Below are 22,054 nucleotides of genomic sequence, written 5' to 3' on the forward strand. Positions count from 1 at the left end.
TTACGACCCTTCCCTCTCACACCACCAGCGGTTGATAGATTGACAAGCCCTCCAGCTTCCAGTACACCCTACACCTCTGTCCCCCAGCCCTTCCTCCTTTCCCCATGTTTATCATGTTATTTAAGTAAAATATCACCAGACATGTTAGAGTTTACCATCTGTTTATTCCCTTTATGGAATCCTGTTTCGTGTTTTCAAATCCTCATTCATATATATTTTGAGCTATACTTTGAACTAACCCTTACCTATTTTTTGTATTTTCAAATTCTCATTTGTATATATAAATTGAGTAATGGTGTGACCCAATGCTTACCACCATTTAAAAATTGTCTTAAAAGAGAAGCAGTCATTTAACCAACTATTTCTTTGGACTGTGGGAGGAAACCAGAACACCCAGAGGAAACCCACGCAAACACCGGGAGAACAAACAAACTCCACACAGATGCTAACCACTGAGCCACCGTGCTGCCCTACATTATCTCCATAGTTTATTTATGGGGTTGATGTCAGTTGATGACATAGGTCATGTTACAGAAGCCTGGTTACAAATATGAACAGAGGTCTCCCGAAACATAGATTATGAATGGTATTGTTTTGATGTATTTTCTCTATATGGTCATTCCCAGATTAAGGAATTTCCCAACGTTTCAGCATTGGTGGAGCTGGGCTATAAACCCATGGCTGAGTGGTCAAGCATCTCTGAAAAAACTCTCAAAGAAAGCCTCTGACGCATACATCAACATACATGAACCCATGAACATGATAACAGAAATGTAATGGTTTTTTAGTCCCTCTGCAGTAGATCACATTATCCTCCACATTCTCTATCAACTATCTATAAGCTTCTAGTGGAATATCTCTTTAAGTCTCCCCCGAAATTTACTTTAGAGTGGGAAAAGGATTTGGGAATAGAGTTACAACAAGCGGATTGGTCTAAAATCTTTCAAAGAATCCATGCTTGCTCACCTAATGTCTCAATATTAGAGACTCACTTTAAGGTTCTTACAAGGTGGTATAGATGCCCAACATATCTCGCGAAAATTTTTAGTGGACAATCTAATGCCTGCTGGAGATGCACACAGGAACCAGGTTCACTACTACATATCTGGTGGGACTGTCCTATACTACAACCTTTTTGGTCACAGGTTATAGACATTACAAGGAAGTTACTTGACCAAACTATCCCAGATACCCCAGTATTCTGGCTCCTCAATAAAATAGATATGCCTATATCCTGCTTTAAAAAAATCCTTGTTAAAATTTGTGATATCGGCTGCTAAGGCAGTCATACCTGTGAGATGGAAAACAACTATACCCCCAAATATCCGGGACTGGATTAATAGATTAGAGTATTATAGGTCAATGGAGGAGCTACATCTATCAACTACTGATTCTTTTGAAACATATTATATTATTTGGGGCCCTTGGTTGAAATTTATTGATTCTCCAGAATTCGTAGTCTTAGACATACCCACCCAATCTGTATGTATATGTATGTATATATATATATATATATATATATATATATATATATATATATATATATATATTAGTGCTAGGGAAAGACTTGCCTTTAAAAGCTGTGTGCAGGTAAGCCTTAAGCCCAGATAATATAGCATAGCATTTGATCATGTTAGGACTGACCAGAATGGGAAGACTTTGGCGTGAGTTGGTCAGCTTAACATATATTGCAATATGTGGAACTAACATTCCCTGTTTTTACTATAGAACAGTACTTGGTACAGCATTAATTATGTGTTTGGAGAGTGCAGAGTATCCCTGTTTTCTTATATATATATATATATATATACAGAGATATAATCGATCCATATGGTTGTTAGATTAGGTTATTCTTCAATATTGTTTTATATAAGATTTAGATATATTTTAATCAATTAGCTGAGGCCTTAATGGATATATTGTTACAAGGGTTTTCATTATGCTATCCTCCCACCCTTTCCTTATGTTTTTACCCTTTCCTCACCCCTGTTTTTGTCTTTTTGTTTTTTGTACTATTTTGTCAATAGCTTTCCTTATGAGATTAGAAATGTTTATTATTTTTGATACATTTATTATTCTTTGACATGGTGTCATGAGATTGTATTTTCTTTATCATTTACCAATCAGAACAAATACTGTTGAAAATATTTGTATAACCTTTTTATGTTCTTAAATGTCAATAAAAACTTATTTCGAAAAAAAACATACATGAACCCCTTGTTTACTTCATCAAGACACTTTAACCCCTTGTTTACGTACACACGGTTATTTCACATGTTTTCTACAACAACTGTGGGAATAATTCCTGATTAGGCCATAATCATGACAAAATACTTTGCTAAACTTTACTTCTGCTTTCTGTAGACAAGATGTCAGTTGTAAAAGACAAAAAAAAAATCCTGCTAACTAGAACCTTAAATGCCATCTACTGTATATCCTTAACACATTCCTGTACAGTTATGTTTAAAGGCTTGTTTGAAGCAAGAAAAAACAATTGTGTATGTCCCATTGTGACATACAAAACAGTGTATAAGGGGCGGTTTAGCAATTGAAGAGAAGACTGTTGAGAAATCACAGTTTCTGCACAAGAGGAAAAGCTCAATAACAGACCCAAGCACATCAGTCAATCAAAAGAGCCAAAACCAACGTTACCAGGCAAATTATCATTTTTGTCTGACAACATAAATTTCTTTTCATCCATAATGTATCCTCCCCTTTCTAATTATTTAATTCCAGAATTCTTTCCTTAACGAATCAGCCATTTTCATGTATCATTTTATTTGTAGAATGATAAATTTGTAATTATTTGAATAAATATTCCTAACATTAATTCCCGCATTCATCCTTCACTGATTACGAAAACACCTTTGGAACAGGTATTTTGCAGTACCACGCTAAACATTTAAATACAGGGAATCCAAGGCCATTAGGACTCCACACACAGGATCAACGTAGACCTCCCACAGTAACGTATATTTTGTAGTCTGACTAGGTGGAGGATTACCGTGTTTGTAGCACATTGACAAAGCCACCAGGTCAGGAGCTCAGAGCCTTTGCAGGCATCAGGGAAACCGATGAGTTGCCGGAAACAAGTTGTGAAGACGCTGTGTGGGGAATTCAATTAGCAGCTATGTGTCTCTGGAACGCTCGTGAGGTACTTATAAAATGAGCAGAGATTTCTACCGTAATTGGTGGCAATGTGCGCGGCGCGATGTCTGCGCGCCACATCACCGGCAATTGAACTTTTTTTCTTGTTTGCACATATATCTGGAGTTATGGTGTGATCCAATGCTTCCCGCCACTTAAAAATTGTCTAAAATCCCTAACACACACACAGACTAGGGTTAAATTTGACAGCAGCTAAATAACCTACCATGTTTTTGGAGTGTGGGAGGAAACCGGAGCACCCAGAGGAAACTCATATACAAACTCTACACAGTTGCTAACCACTGAGCCACCATGCTACCCTACATTTTCTCCATAGTTTATTTGAGGGGTTGATATTGATTGATGACACAGGTCATGTTACAGAGGTGGCTTAGTGGTTATCACTTCTGCCTTACAGCACTGGGGTCCTGTGTTCGATTCCAGACCATGGCCTTATCTGTGTGGAGTTTGCATGTTCTTCCCATGTTTGCGTGGGTTTCATCCCACACTCTAAACACATACTAGTAGGTTAATTGGCTGCTATTAAATTGGCCCTAGTCTCTCTCTGTGTGTGTGTTAAGGAATTTAGACTGTACAGCACTGCGGAATTAGCGGCGCTATATAAATAGCTGATGATGATGGTTACAAATATGTACAGTAGTATTGATTTGATGTATTTTCTCTACAGGAAATATCCCTGCACTCATATCATCAATTCCCCCACCTATGTTGACCTAATTTTAGTGTTTACATAGTATTTGCAAGAACACTACATGTAAGAGACGTACATGTTAAAGTGATAAATACTGCATGCTCGTGAAAGTGTTAAAATCTCAACTCATATAAAGGAAATAATTTAATCTTTAAAAAAAATACATAAAAAATATAAAATAAAAAGACTGCTACATTATAACTTGCTGCTAAACGGGCAATAAATTATGGTTAATCGTTTAATTCTACTTTACCAAGGCAGCATCTCTACTTTTTCAAACCCGCAGTTTAGTAAATATACCCCATGGCCTACACTGCCAATGAGGGTATAAACTCAGGCGGTCATGGAATATCATTCTGTCTTCTATTCATCTAAGACCAGTCACCAGTACCACGCTAGTCCCCCAGTGATCTCATCAGGGAAGAATGGCGATGCCTCATGAGTTGAAGAAATTCGTGGCAGCTTGCTTGTCCATTGTTAATTATCAAACGTAGGGTCTTCCGGATCTGTTCCTGAGCAGTGCCAGATTGTAGCGTGTCCAGAGCCTCTCCTGTTATTTTACCGTTCGAAAAGAGGTGGTCCAAAATACCACTGAAGTCGGGTTTGGCTTGAACGATTTTAGAAAGGTTTGCACGTAAGAACCCTACAGAGAGAAAAGGGTTATACATAAGCTCAGTTAGAGCATAAGTAGATTTATAAAGTGTATAAATTTAGCTAACACAATTAGTAAAAATATTGGCACACATCCTGATCCAACCATTCTATTAATATACTAACTTCAAAATAAGTTAAACATCAGCGTTCTTTAAATAATATAGTTAATAGAACTGCTATTTGCCCGAGAAATTGGTCTGTATTTTTGTGTTAATAACATGGTAAGAAGTCCACACAGATTACACCCATTGATTGGAATTACCGTATTTCTTCGATTCTAAGACGCCATCGATTGTAAGACGCACACTAAGGGGGAATTCAATTCCCCCTGCAGTACCGCCGCGCTAAAACTATTACCGTTATTACGGTAATAGTGCGCGTAATTACCGTTATTACAGTAGTTGTAACGCCGGCTTTTTGCAGAAAGCCAGGTTAATATTACCATAATATCTATAACACGGCAGTACTTCGGGGGGAATTGAATTCCCCCCCCCCCCAAGAATGACTCCTATGAGTAAAATAAAACGCTAAAGATGCACCCACGATTCTAAGACGTACCCCGGATTTTAGAGAGGTTTATATGGGAAAAAAGGTGCATCTTAGAATCGAAGCAATAAGGTAAGTCCAGGGCCACTGTGCAACCATGTGACCTTCGCCACATAATGAAAACGTTTAGCTGATCTGGCTCTAATGCTTCCACTCCGCGTATCAAGGATGCGCTAGTTTAAAGCGTATTTTACTAAATAACTACTTTGTGAATTTTTAAGTGGTTTTCATTGGATTATTGGTTGCTTCAACTATGTGTATCTAGTTGCGGTTCCTTAAAAAGTAAAAAATCTGCTACTTATTTCGGCCAATTGTGAAAACACATCCGCACATTACTTATGTGACGTAAACTGCGCAAACGTGCTGTAACCCACACAGTACAATCCTGACACTCCACCTAGGAGTCCAGCAACACAATGAGTGTCCAATTTTGGCCACACACGTTGAAGCCCGGACTGAGCGGCTAGATCACTTTCAGCGTCACAGAAATCAATTACAGCGCGGTTATAAGATGACAGCACAGAGGCCAACAGAGGTTATTTTCTAAACCACATTTCCCAACTTGTCCGATACAATTCTTATCGGGTATAGTGATAGTCTGGGTACCAACACAGCAATATCGGGCCAACTGCACTGTATTGCTGCAGATATCAAAGCATGGGTTGACGGCATAAGATGGTAAGCTCCAGAGAGGCAGGGACTAACGTAACTGATTAAACAACCTAGGTAAAGACGTAACATTGGCGCAATATAATAAAACTTAACAATAATTCAAAATCTAATTTGGACTTCACAGATCAAAGCCGATATTGGTTGCTATGGGTGACAGCACAAATGATATTTGCATCCTGTTTTTAATGTTTAATTGTTACTTAAGGGATTTGCACTTCTCTGTTTGCTTAGAATTAAATGTACTTGTATGATTTGTTATTATGTTTATTTTGTATTTGTGTGATTTGTACGCAGACTATCCAGGCTTGGACACAAAAGCAGTTTTAACATTATTATAAAAATAAAATGTAATGTGCCAACAAATATATACACTTTTTATTTTCTTCTTTCATTTTATTACTGTTTATATCGATTAGAAACGGATTGTTTTTTTCTTTTGGATGCAAATAGATTTGGAGAATATAAAGCTTCACAGTGTACCTAGTTTTAGCTGTGCTACAGTATTGCTTAATGTGTGACTGGTCCTCTTTAAAAAGGTGTTCAGATAAATACATACACACACATATATATATATATATATATTTCTAACCTCTTGCATCAATAACTTCTTGATTGGAATACTCGGGCACAACAAATCTACCGTGATCCTGAAAAGAGAGTGAAAAATACAGCGATTATGTATAGCAGTTTCCTACAAATCTATCGTATTAGACTTGCAGAGAACATGCACAAAGTATTCGGAATTTAGAGTTCATTCTAAAAATGGAAAGGAAGATCAGAGGGTATTTAGGAATTAAACTGAAAGTCACTTCTTTCCAAACATTATCTAATTCCCTCAGTCCCAAATGTGGCTTACACTTCAACAACCAATCCATTTTCCCTTTTGGTACTACACTAATTTTGAAGGGAATATTTTTACTCTGTTAGGGGTATATTTACTAAACGGCGGGTTTGAAAAAGTGGAGATGTTGCCTATAGCAACCAATCAGATTCTAGCTGTCATTTTATAGAATGTACGAAATAAATGATAACTAGAATCTGATTGGTTGCTATAGGGAACATCTCCACTTTTTTAAACCCGCAGTTTAGTAAATATACCCCTTAGGAGCAAAACAAAGAAAAGGGGCACCTGGACAAACCATGTTACAATGCAAGGGATGCAAATAAGTTTATTATTTTGCACACAAGGAAAATACTGGCTGTTTTTTCATGTAGCACACAAATACTTGATAGCTTTATTTTTACACTGAAATTAAAGTTGATCTAGTACATGCCGTATCCCAACTATAAATCTGTCCCTACATTTTAAATTTACCTCCCTCCTCCAAATGCAACATGGATTTGCCAAGGTGCAAGTTGCCTAGTCATTTTTCGTCCAACTAGGCCACGCCCTTAGACTGTTAATTCTGTCATAATTTACCACATCTGAATAAGAATGACACAAATGTTTTGGAGAAGATGATGCTCTTATGTACCAAAAAATTGGAATTCTACTAAATGATAAGATCCGCCGGTGGACATAGTAACACCTTTATCAAAGTTAGAGGAAAACTGCAACATGAATATTGTCATATATTCGTCTCTCAAATATTGAATATTTTTAGATATTGAAATATTTTTAAATATTCATCTCTTACATGAATGAATATTTTTATATATTCATCTCTTAAACGCAAAGGAGTGCTAAAAATGAAGCAGTCCTGACAATGCACCATACACGTGAATTAATTGCAGTGTAGCCATTCAGCATGTATTTGGTCATTGGAAGCAGTCCCAATGGTACATTTATCAAGCTGCGAGTTTGAAAAAGTGGAGATGTTGCCTATAGCAACCAATCAGATTCTAGCTGTCATTTTGTGGAATGTACTAAATAAATGATAACTAGAATCTGATTGGTTGCTATAGGCAACATCTCCACTTTTTCAAACCCACAGCTTGATAAATTCCCCACCAGACTTTTTTCTTTGTTGCAGTACATACATATTGGTACTTCTGAATTTAGCGCTTCTGTACTTACCTCCGGTTTTACCCTTTCTGCTTGAGCAAGAATTTCTCGGAATACTGTTATGTTGAAACTACTGGTGTCTAGAGATAAACAGGAGAATTACTACGTGATCACCTCTGACACAATAGACTGATAAATAGTGACGGAACCGAGTAATAAAGCATCCAAACATTACCTGGGGTGTCAATTATTGGTTGCCGCCCAATCCTGCCATCGTGGGTGTCTGTCCCCTGCAAGGCCAACAAGAATAATATAAAAGGAGAACTAAACAATTGAAAATATCTCTTGAAAAATACTATAAGATTAATATACCTCACACAGGGCGATATCTGCTAATAAAGTAATGTATTATTTCATCAAATCTCCTACCAACTTCATTCCCTCGCCTTAGCTACTGGGCGATCTCTCTAAAAATGGGAACGGACATCACAATACAGCACCGCCGCGGACGCTTCTTTGACAGCGCCGCGGCTGCTATATAGTACAGTGCCGCTATGTGGTGCACTGCGTTAGCGGAGGGGAGGGGTTTCTGGAGACCCAGAAACCCCCCCTGCGTGCGCCCCTGTGGTAGGGAGGAGTAAACTAGAAAACCGGGTTTAGTGGCAAAATAAAATTATTCAAGTGAATTACAAATATATTTTATTACTATTTTAAATGTAAAACTTGTTACCAAAAATAGAATAATTTTTCCCTTTTAAAGGATATTTTTAAAATGTAACCTGACAAGTACCAAGCAGAAGAGGGATACAACCCAAGTACAGTGATGTCATAACCAGGGTCGTAATAGCACTGCGTTATAGACCGCAGTCAATGGAAGGTATAAATGATTTATGTATACTTCTATCACCAGTGGTAAACCCAGTGATAGCGTCCAAAACCTATTTAACAAGCTAAGTGGCAAGTCAACTCACTATCAATATTTTTTTTTTTAGAAATCGGGGCGATGTTTTAAAATTTATAGGTTATTCATTAATTATTGGTTCCCATCAGCAGGGCCATAACTAGGGCTGTCTGAAAGGGGCGATGGCAGAGGGCGCAACGCTGGAGGGGAACGCAGTTTATGAATAGTTTAGGTTCATTTGGTTAAAATTGAGGGCTAGGGGGGACGGCAGTTTTCCTTCTCGCCCCAGGCGCTAAAATTTTAAGTTACGGCTCTGCCCATCAGTTCCTAATTTTTGTCAGGCTTGGTCAATTAAAAATGACAGGTTTCGCTGATGAAATAGAGGACCATTAGTCTGCTGCGTGGTGATGCTGTATATGTACAGTTGTCACAAATATTTAAATGCATACTGTGTCATAAAACAATATGTGGAGGTACTCCACTAAGGCTGGGTACACACTACAGGATTTTCATTGCCAATAACACAATTAATGAACAACCGATATCACATTAGTGCTTTATTTGATTTTATAAACGGTCTAAAAATCTCTATGAACCAGGGGCGGATCTAGAAAAATGCTGTACCCGGGGCGATTTAGGGGGGGGGATTTAGGCCCCGCCCCTTTCTAACATCTTAGGCTGCCGACGGCTGCACACTATGTGCAGGTCCGTCCAGCCGTGACAGGCAGGGACAGTGTGCTGCCCGGCTGCTCTGATTGTGTTTTAAACACAGTCAGAGCAGCCGGGCAGCACACTGTCCCTGCCTGTCACGGCTGGACGGACCCGCACATACTGTGCAGCCGTCGGCAGCAAGTGTCTGCTAGGGAAGGCGATCGCCCCAAAATCCCCCCCCCCGGATCCGCCACTGCTATGAACGAGGGAACAATGTCGTGCCGATTCTACAGTGTGTAGACACTCACGACCAGCAGCTGTCCATAGATCTCTATGGAGAGTGCAGAGTCATGGGGGTATATTTACTAAACTGCTGGTTTGAAAAAGTGGAGATGTTGCCTATAGCAACCAATCAGATTCTAGCTGTCATTTTGTAGAATGCACTAAATAAATGAGAACTAGAATCTGATCGGTTGCTATAGGCAACATCTCCACTTTTTCAAACCCGCAGTTTAGCAAATATACTCCATGATCTTCTCAACCGATGATTATGACAGATGAAGAGCACAGATCTGAAGGTAAAATGTGTATAGTGTGTACACATGAATCGGCATGCTGATCGGGGCTTTCAGTCGTTGATAAAATCGCTAACAATATAGCATCGGGAGAAATATTCTGTAGTGTGTACCCTGCCTTAATCAATGAAAAATGAATATTTCAATTACTAGTACATTCAATGCAAGATCATGAGTCTGAGACAGATCAAATACAAAGGATAGAAAAGGTCAGAAAAAATGCAGACACTGTGCAAAGTCAGAACCTTTAAGAGCCACAATGACGTTTCTCCAGGCTGTACTCTGTACCTTAGCAGACAAAGAAGAAAGGTTTTGGAGTTTACCCAAAACATCCATAACAGCACTGTAGATCTCATCCCTGTAGGCTTCCTGCATCTCTAATGTCCGGTTTATGATTGCTGTAATAGAACCAACAAAAAGAGTTGTGTTTATTAGTTAGGAAGCTTTGCTAAGTAAAACAGCATACCATCGTTGAATAAAGTCATGTACAAAGGGAAGAAGTCTATAAAAATTGAGCAGTGCAAAAACGGGAGTCATATATTATTTAAATATGGGGCCTGAGTCATTAAGGCAAAAAAGGAGTAAATGTTCTCTGGGACAAACCATGTTACAATACAAGGGTGCAAATTAATTTATTATTTTGCACATAAGTTAAATACTGGCTGTTTTTTCATCTAGCACACAAATACTTGCTAGCTTCTTATAACACCGACATTTAAAGCTGATCCAGGACATGTCCTACCCCAACTATAAATCTGTCCCCACATTTTAAATTTACCTCCCCCTCCAATGCAACATGGTTTTGCCCAGGTGCAATTGTTACTCCTTTTTTATGCTTTGCTCTCCTTGATGACTCAGGCCCATGGTGTTTAAAAAAACACTCCATCCAAAAGTTAAAAGCTAATATTGGATGAAAACTCTGCATATCAGATCGGCCACTTGTGAAGGCTTTGCATATTATACTGGGTTAATGATTGGTTCCTTTTCTGTTTCAGTTTATAGAATTGTTTAGATTTGGCCATTTCATGGTTATCAGCTAGAGGGGAATGCAAACAATTCGGAGTATTTATACTAATTCATTTACTTAATTTACCTTAACTAGAAGAAAAAAATAAATTGCAAAGATTATATATATATATATATATATATATATATATATATATATATATATATATATATATATATATATTATTATTTTACTGATACTGTCCTTGTAAGAGACAACAGTGGTTTTTCCGTATCTTCTGTGGTTGATCTTGTACCATTGTCATTTGCAACAACATTTTGTTTCTTGTATGAACATCAAGTTATTCCAAACATTTAGAATGTTATGCAAAATTTTAACTATACGAATATCCTTAAATTTATATTGCTATTTAAATATGAGTTACTTTGCATGATACCGATACAAGATTCCATTTAACGTTTCTGGTTAATGTACTTCTACAATTAATTACATTTTCACCCATTAAATCAGATGCTGCGTTCACTGCACCAACATCCTGTTCCTAGATGGTGAAGCCTCCGGTTTCTCTTCCTATGTAAAAATGTGGCGGAATTTTAAATATTACTAAATAAGAGCCGAGGTCCCGTGGGGTTACCAGCAACACCCCCCGCCACACCGAGCCGCTACCTAATTAAAGGGTACGGGGATTCCTTTCAAAAAGTAAAAACCCCAGCCGTTGTCCAGTGAGCCCTTGAGAAGTAACATTAACCTGAACTGATAACAGCATTAGAAGGACACAAGGGTGCCAGATAGAGCAGCATTTTTAGGAAGGTAATCCCAAATTCAATACCAATTATTTAAAAAACAACGTATAGCTAGTTCCTGATCCAGGGTCCATTGGAGGGGCTTTCTAGGACCGCAACAACTGAACATTTACATCTACACTACAGATAAGCTTATGTATCTATTTTTATATTATAAATGCAGTAGCGCACACAGGATTTTTAAAGGGGAGTTTCCCCCACAGACCCAAATAAAAAAAAAAAAAAAAAAGCGAGAGCTGCTGCGCATGCGCCCGCGCCTGTGCCTGCGCATGCGCAGCAGCTCTGTGTTGGCAGCACTGTACTATACAGCAGCCGCGGCGCTGTCAAAGAAGCGTCTGCGGTGGTGCTGTATACAGCACCATCGTGGACGCTTCTTTGACAGCGCCGCGGCTGCTGTATAGTACAGTGCCGCTATGTAGGGGCACTTCTTTAGCGGAGGGAAGGGGTTTCTGGAGACCCAGAAACCCCCCCTGCGTGCGTCCCTGGAATGTGAATTTGATAAATGTTTGTATAACAAAAGTCTTTTATTAAAAATAATAATACACTAGATAAGAGTTTTTCCATTTTTTTTCCTATACCTTTTCATGGAGTGGATTGGACAAGCAGTAATTCACAGACAAGGATCCAAACAGATAATCGCTGTATAATTCATTTGCACATATATTGGTGGATAATTAGTAATATAATTCACTGTTTGATCTGACAATACTACACTATTTCTTGGTTATTTGTCTTCCCTTTGGGTTTACCTGACTGGAGATCACACTAACCAGTACAGATGACAAACCAAGTCTTCTTGTGTTCATGAGCCTTTTCAAACTTCTGATCCACTTTCAATCTACATCTATTGGTTTTGGGATTACCTTCCTAAAAATACTGCACTATCCGGCCCCCTTGTGTCCTTCTGTTTCTCATTCTCAGATTTTTTGCCTGTTTGGCTTTACCACTCGAAATTTGAAGGAAGGTACAAAGGAAGTGCTTTGGTGTTTATGGACTAACTGTATCTTCAGATCTGGACTGAGCGCCAACATTTGTTGTATAGTTGTACATGATATCAGCATTAGTCAAAATACTTTCTCGGCCCAAATAACCATCCAGAACCATCACACCCCCTCAGAGGATTGTTGAGCTTTGAAATCCTTACCGGAGAAGCTGGGTCTGTTACCAGGATCACTATCCCAACATTCCTGCATTAGCTGTATGGCATGAAGAACCATCTTCTCAGAGTTCCACATTTCAACCAGGCTCATAGCAGGTCTGCTGTTGTTGGGTACAAGCAACTGGATCCTTCTGTCGTCTGCATCTGAAACCACAAATTAAAAACTTGATATAGTTCTAGAGAAATCTGTCTCTGGAGACAGCGCATCTGATTGGATACTGGTAGCGCCTAATGAGGGGGCTATGGCTGACATCATCATCATCGGGTTTTGCCTATTCCCAATCCAGATCCAGTAATGACTGGATAATGACATGGGGGAGTCTGGACCTTCATAATAGTGGTGCAATCCATCTCATTCTGCTGGTCTATGGCAGCAAGAATATGATGGAAACAAACCTTTAAGGGCTTATCAGAAAGTTCTTAGTAGATAATTCCAGTATTTTGTTACCTCGCTCTTAGCGCTGTGACCTCTTAGGTCATGAAAAGATCTTCCAGCAGTGAAGCGCTAAAGGAGAAGAAAAATTAAAACTATTTGTGTTTAGAAGATTCAAGTGAATGCACCACATGACTGAACCGATGCCGTGGCCAATCCAATCGTGTGTCATAATCCTAATAATGTCAGCAAGGCAAACAGCATAGATGTCCATGGACAATTCAGTGCTGGAAGTGACAGTGACAATAGGTATCTGCTTTTAGGAGAGGGAACCCCCACTGAACTGCTACTTGGGGTGGGGGCATTGATTAATGAGGAGGCGCCAGAGGAGGGCTGGGGAACTTTAGCCTCCTGGGAAGGGGGGAGGGGGGGGGTGAAACTCAGCTTAGCAGCCTATTAGGGACATTATAAGGACAAATAGATGCATGTAATCCAGTGACCCAGCTCAAGGTAGCCCACTATGGCACCGGCCCAGAGGGGCAATCCCCTCTGACCCCCATTTTGAGCCAGCCCCTGGGAAGCCATAACCTAAAGTAGAAAACACCTTTAATATGACAAAATCTTTCAACATTTTAGAAGCAGCAGAAAGGTAATTATAATAAGGAAATTGAGATAGTTAGAAGCAGAAACTAAAACAAGCAAAAGCAGATTAGCACTTTGAAAGAGCTGGTATAGGCTGTTGATATTTTAGCAGACCAACAATTCCCAACAATTATAGATGGTGAAGACCAATGCTGGAGGTTTAGATTGATTGACAGAAAAAGTGGGAGTAGGCAAGAAGTGATAATGGGACATACCGGGGTAGGGTTCCTGACCTGACAAAACTGACCAGGTTAAAATGGCAAAGCTGCAACACAATGGGAGAGAAACGGTGACATGAGAAGTGACCGCAAACAAGTTAACACCAATCGTGTAACTACATTTAAGGAATATCTTTGCTATCTCATTACAAGAGATGTTTTAAATCACAAGAGCAAAACTACTTTCAGAGAATAATAATTAGTATTATTTGTAGAGCATATCTTTTCAGCTTTGGATCACCCAATATAGAAATCCGCCTGAAAGTGTCATATAATCCTTTTTTATACCAGCATGTAAACGATTTTATTTTACTGTTGTCATTTTATTTTAAATTATCTTTTGTAAGACAGGGCTGGAAAGTTACTGTTAAAAGAAATGACTAATTAGGTTGAGGTCACAAATAGCCCATCTTCACTGGCTCCTTTAAAGATCTTGCTGGGTCCTTAATTCCACATTATTGTGTTCAATCCTAGTAGAAGGTCTACTTACGCTATGAAGGACAGTGTCATATTTAGTTTATATAAAATGTCTTTATGTATGATATTTGTGCTGTTGTATTACATATAGATTTGACAAAGCATTATCCACCAAAGAACAACTACAGTATATATAGTATGCTGAAGCAATTGATTAATAACTCATGGCTAGCAAACAGACATTTACTTTCATTAGTCTGGCTTCAACTAGTTTCCATATTATTTTGTATATATCATGTGTTCTAAAAATAAACGGGGATCGTGGTACCCGAATTACCTTTTCCCAATGGCGTCACACTTTTTTAGGTCAACCCCATTATTTGTTTATATTCTCCCCCTCACCCCCCCTCTAGACCCATTTCTTCAAATCTCTATTGTATTTTTTTTCCTGGGGCCAGTCCTAGCAGTGACTCAGGGCAATATTAACCATTCTGGGCTGCGAAAATGCAGCGGGGTATCAAGCAATTGGCCCAATATTGCAGTGGGTGGGGTCTAAAACAACAGTAATCTTTGATATTGATCCCTTTGAAATGGAGATGGTCGTTATTAGGCATGGCAGAAAATGTAGTTGATAGTTGACTGTTTTCAGCCTCTGTGTTTGTCTACTGCTCGAGCCTAGGGTCGAGAGGTCCATTTATGGCCAACAGGTTGTCTCAGGTTAATTCATTTTTAGTAGTTTGTGACCTTGGACACGGGCGTTTGAGCTACAACAAAATATATCATGATATAGCAACCATTGATCCCTGTACAAAGTCCAAATACACCCACCACACAGGGAATGATGGACTATCTATGGAAAAGAATAATGCAAGCTGCCTCTAAGGTTCAACATTTGTGTCCTGTAACATCAGTGTGTATCAGTGGCGGATCCAGGGGGGTGGGCGATCCGGGCAATCGCCAAGTAGCACAAGTCCTTTAAATTTGTATCTAAGACGCCAATCAAAACGGGTGGAGGAGGCAGGGCCAATCGCGGGTGGTTGGTTCAAGGACAATACAAAGCAATAGTATCACAACTGTCCAGCTAAAATATTAAGGTGAGCAATACTATATTTCAACAGATTTGTCGTTGAAACTTACTGTAACTGTGAACTCATATAAGATGGGCTCTCATGAACGCTATTTCCCACTAAAATCGAGATAATCCTTGTAATAGAAATCCCCCCTGCATCTTTATAGCTATCACAAACTTAATCACTTAACAACCCCCTCCCCCATAATAAGAATAGTTTATAAACCTCACCTGTAAACATCAAACTGTTTTGTTGGCTTGTAATGTATGGATGTGAAAGATTCGGGAGGCATATAAGCCACAGTACCAGCAAAAGAGTTGATAGATGAAACTGATGTTTCATTTTTGGAAAGGCCGAAATCTGTCAGCTGAAATGAGAAAGGCCTATGCTCTTAGATTGTCAGAACAGACTAAATACTTTCCCTTAGAACAAATAGCCATATATTTAGAATGTCTAAGCAGTCAAAGAGATTTATCCTTAGGGTAGTGGCACACTGGAGCTTTCTTCACCGGGAAATATATTGGCCAAAAGGAAACCAGTGTCTGGCTGGAAATGTATTACCTAGGCAGCAATGGTTCCTGTTGCAATGTTGCACACAAACCTATAGCTAAATATCTCATACTTGCCTACTCTCCCGGAATTCCCGGGAAGCTCCCGAATTTCGGTGAGTCCTCCCGGACGAGTAGGCAAACCTCCTGGATTTGCCGAAAGTCACGGCATTGAATGGCGGGGCTTAATCTCGTTATTAAGCAACGCCCCCGTTATTCAATGCCATGAATTTCTGCATGTTATAGTGGGGATGGGGCTATGGTGACCACGCCCCCTCCTACCCCCCTGTCACATGGATTCTCCCCCGGGAGTCGTGACACCAGTGAGACACGTTTACTAGGGTGACTCTGTTTCCAACTTGTTGCTCTTTTCTCCTGTCAGCATACAGCACTTGCAGCTCAGCAGCTCCCTTGCAGTCTTTCTTTCTCCTCTACCTTTCTCACACACACTCCCCACAGTGCATTCTGGGAAATCTTGTTATTACAAAGACTCACCCAAAATGGCCAAAAGTTCTACATACGGGCTACTTAAAGATGGCCACCACCAGCTCCACCAAGGAACTTTCAGTCTGATTGAGAGTTGAGTGAGGCTCTGTATCAGCAGAGTATCACACACTGCCTGCTTTGTGTCTGATATACCCAGCTGCAGAAATCTCTAGTGTGCTATTACTTATTGAAGCAGAAGAAAAGCATTTCCTTTAAGCCGGCAACACAAGAACATTTTTTTATCTAGAAATACTAACCTGAATATCTAAGGACTTGTTCAGCAGAACATTGCTCGTCTTGAGATCTCGATGGATAATAGGTGGCTTAAGCACGTGGTGGAGATAATTCATACCCAGCACCACCTGGTGAACAATCTGAAACTTCAACGCCCATGGGACAGCATCAATGTTGTGAAAAAGGCTGCGGAGAGAACCATGGGGCATATATTCCATCACCAGGCCGTATTCGCAACGACTTATTTCTTGTTTCTCATATGTACCGAGCAGACGGAGGACATAGGTGTAATTCGCTTTGCTCATCATATCTCTCTCTTTCATAACATCTTCGAAATCTGCACTAGAAAGAAAGCAAAAGATAAATAAAACTCAGCAGGGCTCTAAGAATAAACTGGTAGAAAGTAAAAATGTCCCTAGTTGAGCACTTTACCCTTTAGAAGAAATCAAAATACCCGTAGATTTCCCCCATTATTTAGCATTTCTTGGATTTATCATAAGCCGTGTCTGGACAACACATCCAACAAGTGGCTGTCCCGGCTAAGAGTGCCCAATGATGTGAAGCCATTCGCCGATTCCGGGTTCTGACCAGACGTCTTCATTGAGCATACAAGCCCATCAGTCAGCACATGCGTACAGAAGGGTTAGTTACAGGAAGATGGGAGGAAGATCTATCTCCGGCGGTGCTTTAGTTATTAATAAGACCAGCTTACACCATCCTCAGATGGCATTAGCAACCGCAGACAAGCTCCAAAAAGATAAACTTATCAAAGCTTGATAAATAACTTCACTTTGCAGTCCCCATTGACAATTATGAAGGTATCCTTCTTTAGTTTCCATAATGCAGGAGATATATTGGATATTTACTACGTTACTCCGAAATAGCCCTTTCCACATGACTCAAGGCAGGGATAGTGGCAGTACAAGTACCTCCACTGTCCTCCTATCGCCAACTCAGATATCGAAGGCAGAGGCTCTCCACAAGAAAAAAAATGCTTTATTATTTAAAAAGCAAAGTTTAATGGTTTATATGTTTTTTAAATAAAGTACATTTTATTTTTTTAAATAACTTTTGTTATTATTATTCTTATTGAAGTCCAGGCATCCAGTTCCAGTGTGCATGTGTGAGTCAGCAAGACGGCTTACAATGCGTAGATTGACCCCAGACTGGACTGGAGAGTGGTAAGACTCCCCTTACCGCTGACGGCCAGTGTCTCAGGGGAGTTGAGCATCGCCCTGGTGACATAGCGTTGATCGATCAGGGTGGACCAGACACATGAAGGGTCCCATTATGTTATCCACTTAGCGATGAACCAGACACATGAAGGGTCCTATTATGTTATCCAGTTACCGATAGACCAGACACATGAAGGGTCCCATTATGTTATCCAGTTAGTGATGGACCAGACACATGAAGGGTCCCATTGTATTATCCAGTTAGGGACTGACCAGACACATGAAGGGTCCCATTATATTATCCAGTTAGAAATGGACCAGACACATGAAGGGTACCATTGTATTATCCAGTTAGTGATGGACCAGACACATGAAGGGTCCCATTGTATTATCCAGTTAGTGATGGACCAGACACATGAAGGGTCCCATTATGTTATCCAGTCAGAGATGGACCAGACACATGAAGGGTACCATTGTATTATCCAGTCAGAGATGGACCAGACACATGAAGGGTACCATTAGGTTATCCAGTCAGAGATGGACCAGACACATGAAGGGTCTCATTGTATTTTCCAGTTAGTGATTGACCATACACAGGAAGTATTACATTATATTAACTGTTTAGCTATGGACTACATGTATAAATGATCCCTTTATATTATGCGGTTAGGGATGTCAGACATATATGAAGACATCCCAACAACTGGTTACTTACGGATCCGTAATCACCTTATCTGTTTAAGGTGTCCACACAAGGGCCGATAGAAAAGGTAAGTGAAGGAACGGAGCAAGGGGGAGCAAAGGAAGGCAGCATGACAGACTGTTTTAGGGGAGCAAAGGAAGGCTGCATGGCAGAGTGTGAAAGGGGAGCAAAGGAAGGCTGCATCGCAGAGTGTTAAAGGGGAGCAAAGGAAGGCTGCATGGCTGAGTGTGAAAGGGGAGCAAAGGAAGGCTGCATGGCAGAGTGTGGAAGGGGAGCAAAGGAAGGCTGCATGGCAGAGTGTGAAAGGGGAGCAAAGGAAGGCTGCATGGCAGAGTGTGAAAGGGGAGCAAAGCAAGGCTGCATGGCAGAGTGTGAAGGGGGAGCAAAGCAAGGCTGCATGGCAGAGTGTGAAGGGTGTCGAAGTCGTATAATTGGAAAAACGAAAGTATATTGGTTAATATTGTTTGATCGTGCAATTGCACTCAGTATGCCACGTTACACGTGGCATGGCGTCATCACGCGGTAAAATACGCACTACGCACGCACACACTCGCACTACAACATTTAGTTATTTATATATTTCATATTTATATTGATTCCAATCCACAGTGATTTATGAGCAGATAGTATTTAGTTTATTATTAGTTTATATATTATGATTATATGTACACTTTAGTGTTATTTAAGGTTCAGGTTATAGGAAATGTGTCATGTCTGGTATCATTTTAATCCCCTATTCATTAGCAGTTGTCCGGTTCTTTCGCGAAGAGATCTCACATTGCATACTCTAGTTAGTGATGTTAGGGAATAAATAGTTAAAGTGATACTGACTGTAATGTGTAAATTGACTAGTTTAAACTGGTTTCTGGGCGGGAGAATCATCTGGAATGTTGACCCTCAGCCTTGGAGGGGGTTGTTTGAGCTAGCCTATGACCTGTTTACACTGGACCAACCTGAAGTCTGGACCTATAGAAGCAAGCCACGTCATCTGCATTGTTCTCTCTACTGAGTGTATATAATATAGCTGTACTCCCACTGGCTTCAGTCATTCTCTGACCACAGTATTCTGGGGTGAAATACTGTACGCAGATACCAGTGGGAGCGCAGCTAGCGCAGCAGTATGTATTTATCTTTTGGTATTGGCTGTACAGTATTATAATTATGTATTGAACTGCTAAATTTTACATCTGCTAAAATAAATTACTTTGTGCTTTGGAAACACAATACAATCACTTGGGCAATGCTTATTTGAAAACAATAGAATTAGTTTAATAAGGGAGAGCAAAGGAAGGCTGCATGGCAGAGTGTGAAGGGGGAGCAAAGGAAGGCTGCATGGCAGAGTGTGAAGGGGAGCAAAGGAAGGCTGCATGGCAGAGTGTGAAGGGGAAGCAAAGGAAGGCTGCATGGCAGAGTGTGAAAGGGGAGCAAAGGAAGGCTGCATGGCAGAGTGTGAAGGGGGAGCAAAGGAAGGCTGCATGGCAGAGTGTGAAAGGGGAGCAAAGGAAGGCTGCATGGCAGAGTGTGAAAGGGGAGCAAAGGAAGGCTGTATGGCAGAGTGTGATGAAGAAGGGCCATTACTGTGACATAATATCAACTGGGGGCATTACTGTGGCATAATATGAACTGGGGGCATTACTGTGGCATAAAAATAATTGGTGGCATTACTGTGGCACAATATGAACTGGGGGCATTAATGTGGCATAATATAAATATAATATTAAATAACAGATTTTTGTCACGTAAGGAATTCATTTTTTTACATTTGAAAACTCTCTCATAACAATCTAGTTTTGCGTATCTCTTTTACTGTTATTTGAGTATTAACTGCAAGAAATATTAGAATACCTTTCGAGAGAGAGAGAAATATACATATCTCATGCGTTTGCAAATATGTGTAGCAGAATTCTTTCAGTAAAGTGCTAGCCACACCCCCACATTAGGTTAGCCACACCCACTTGCCAAATGTCACTCTCACTTCGATGGGGGGGCGCCAGTGCCCTGTCTTGCCCAGGGTACTAAAATTCCTATTTGCGGCACTGAGATAGATAGATATCTATCTATCTATCATGCTCAATAGGAGTCTCTTTCAAAACAAAAACTTATCAAAGATCACTGTTGTTTTCAACCCACAATTAGTCCAGCCTTGTTTAAAATCACTTCTGACATATCAGGGATACATGTGGTTAGTGGTCAAGTTGCAAACTGTGAAAAAACGTCCTTGCAATAAGTAAATGTCACATTTTCTTTTGTTCCCATCAGTATAAAAAACAATACAGATGAGTAAAAACACTATACACTATAGTATCATACAGTAAGGTGCACATCAGTGATTAGGGGGTGTGAAAAGCTTAGATCACATGATCGGGTTACTGCTGGGTCTGACAGGTGATGGATCTCATCGTGCACTAATTTTAATGCAATCACATTACACACTTACTGCGTATTCCCACTCACGGTCTTCAGCGCAATTTCCATGCCCAGCGTCTTGCTCCATCCTTTGTAGACTATCCCAAACCCTCCATACCCCACCACCTTCAGCTCTGACAGGTCCCCGTCCTCCAAAGTCTGCATGTCCCCTAGCTAATATCTAGGTCTTCCAAACTCTAGACATGCAGATCACCCCCCTTCCTTGTCTATACACCCCTCCCCATTTCCTGCACATTGCTGCCTATTCTGGCAATACGCACTTTTGATTGACAGCCGAGAGGCGGATCTTCTAGGCTGACTATTGCAGTCATGACAGTGTGTAATACAATATCTGCCCTGTAATAGGAACGTGTTGCATTGTCACGGTATAAACTTGCTTATTTTCACAAGAAGATCATATTCCACCTCTGCTTTTCCAACTGCAATCAACTGAGCTGAATTAATCTAGTTTAATTTTTTTTAATGAGATAACAAATTCATTCCAGACTATTGCAATTAGTAAATTAGTGCAAAAAGATAAAAAAAAACCGTAGTGTCTCATTGTAAAAATGAATCATGTTGCCATGTATGTTAAAATGGTTGGTGTTCAATGGATAAAACGGATTTGGTGAGTGCTGTGCCCAAGGAAACTGGCTGCGCTAGAACTTATAGTAGATTAGTAATAACTTCAATGTTATCCCAGAGTCGTATAGAATATGTATATTTATTATAAAATCACATATAATGATTAAGCATGTTAAAAAGACACTAAACCAGCTGACATTAAATGGCTAAATATCAATATATTCATTTTTTTTATAAATTTGATTTAAGCTTGAAGCATTTAGATCTGATCTAATCAGCGCCGGTGCTAGGGTTCACGGCGCCCTAGGCAAAATTTCCGCATCTTTTAAGTATGTTTCCTATACATTAACTGCCTAACGAAGGAGATCTCACAGAAATCTCTGTTTAGGCAAATACCGTTCAGTATCGCAGTCCCCCCATAGATTACTATGGGGACTGCCATGTTCTGCAATGCATCAAGCTTCA

At 39.9% G+C, this 22,054-nt stretch overlaps 1 protein-coding gene across 1 annotated transcript; it reads right to left on the reverse strand.

The window, feature by feature from the left end:
* Positions 1-3,972: 3,972 nt before the first annotated feature.
* On the reverse strand, positions 3,973-21,239 carry LOC142109319 (receptor-interacting serine/threonine-protein kinase 3-like). Its single transcript, XM_075193464.1, has 10 exons — positions 21,036-21,239; positions 16,744-17,062; positions 15,683-15,819; positions 13,963-14,012; positions 12,718-12,876; positions 10,092-10,201; positions 7,912-7,966; positions 7,749-7,816; positions 6,321-6,378; positions 3,973-4,502 (listed from the first exon to the last, which is right to left on the reverse strand). Exons 1-10 carry the CDS (start codon positions 21,167-21,169, stop codon positions 4,255-4,257), a joined length of 1,338 nt encoding a protein of 445 aa, XP_075049565.1. The 5' UTR covers positions 21,170-21,239; the 3' UTR covers positions 3,973-4,254.
* Positions 21,240-22,054: the final 815 nt, after the last annotated feature.

The sequence above is a fragment of the Mixophyes fleayi genome, chromosome 12 (assembly GCF_038048845.1).
Source record: "Mixophyes fleayi isolate aMixFle1 chromosome 12, aMixFle1.hap1, whole genome shotgun sequence".
NCBI classification, from domain to species: domain Eukaryota; kingdom Metazoa; phylum Chordata; class Amphibia; order Anura; family Limnodynastidae; genus Mixophyes; species Mixophyes fleayi.

Coding starts and splice junctions, on each gene's coding strand:
- LOC142109319 (XM_075193464.1), bottom strand. CDS start 21,169: ATGCAGACTTTGGAGGACGGGGACCTGTCAGAGCTGAAGGTGGTGGGG. Junction 14,013..15,682: donor AAACAGTTTGATGTTTACAG/GTGAGGTTTATA, acceptor ATTGTGTTGCAG/CTTTGCCATTTTAACCTGGT. Junction 12,877..13,962: donor AGGTCAGGAACCCTACCCCG/GTATGTCCCATT, acceptor TTGTGGTTTCAG/ATGCAGACGACAGAAGGATC.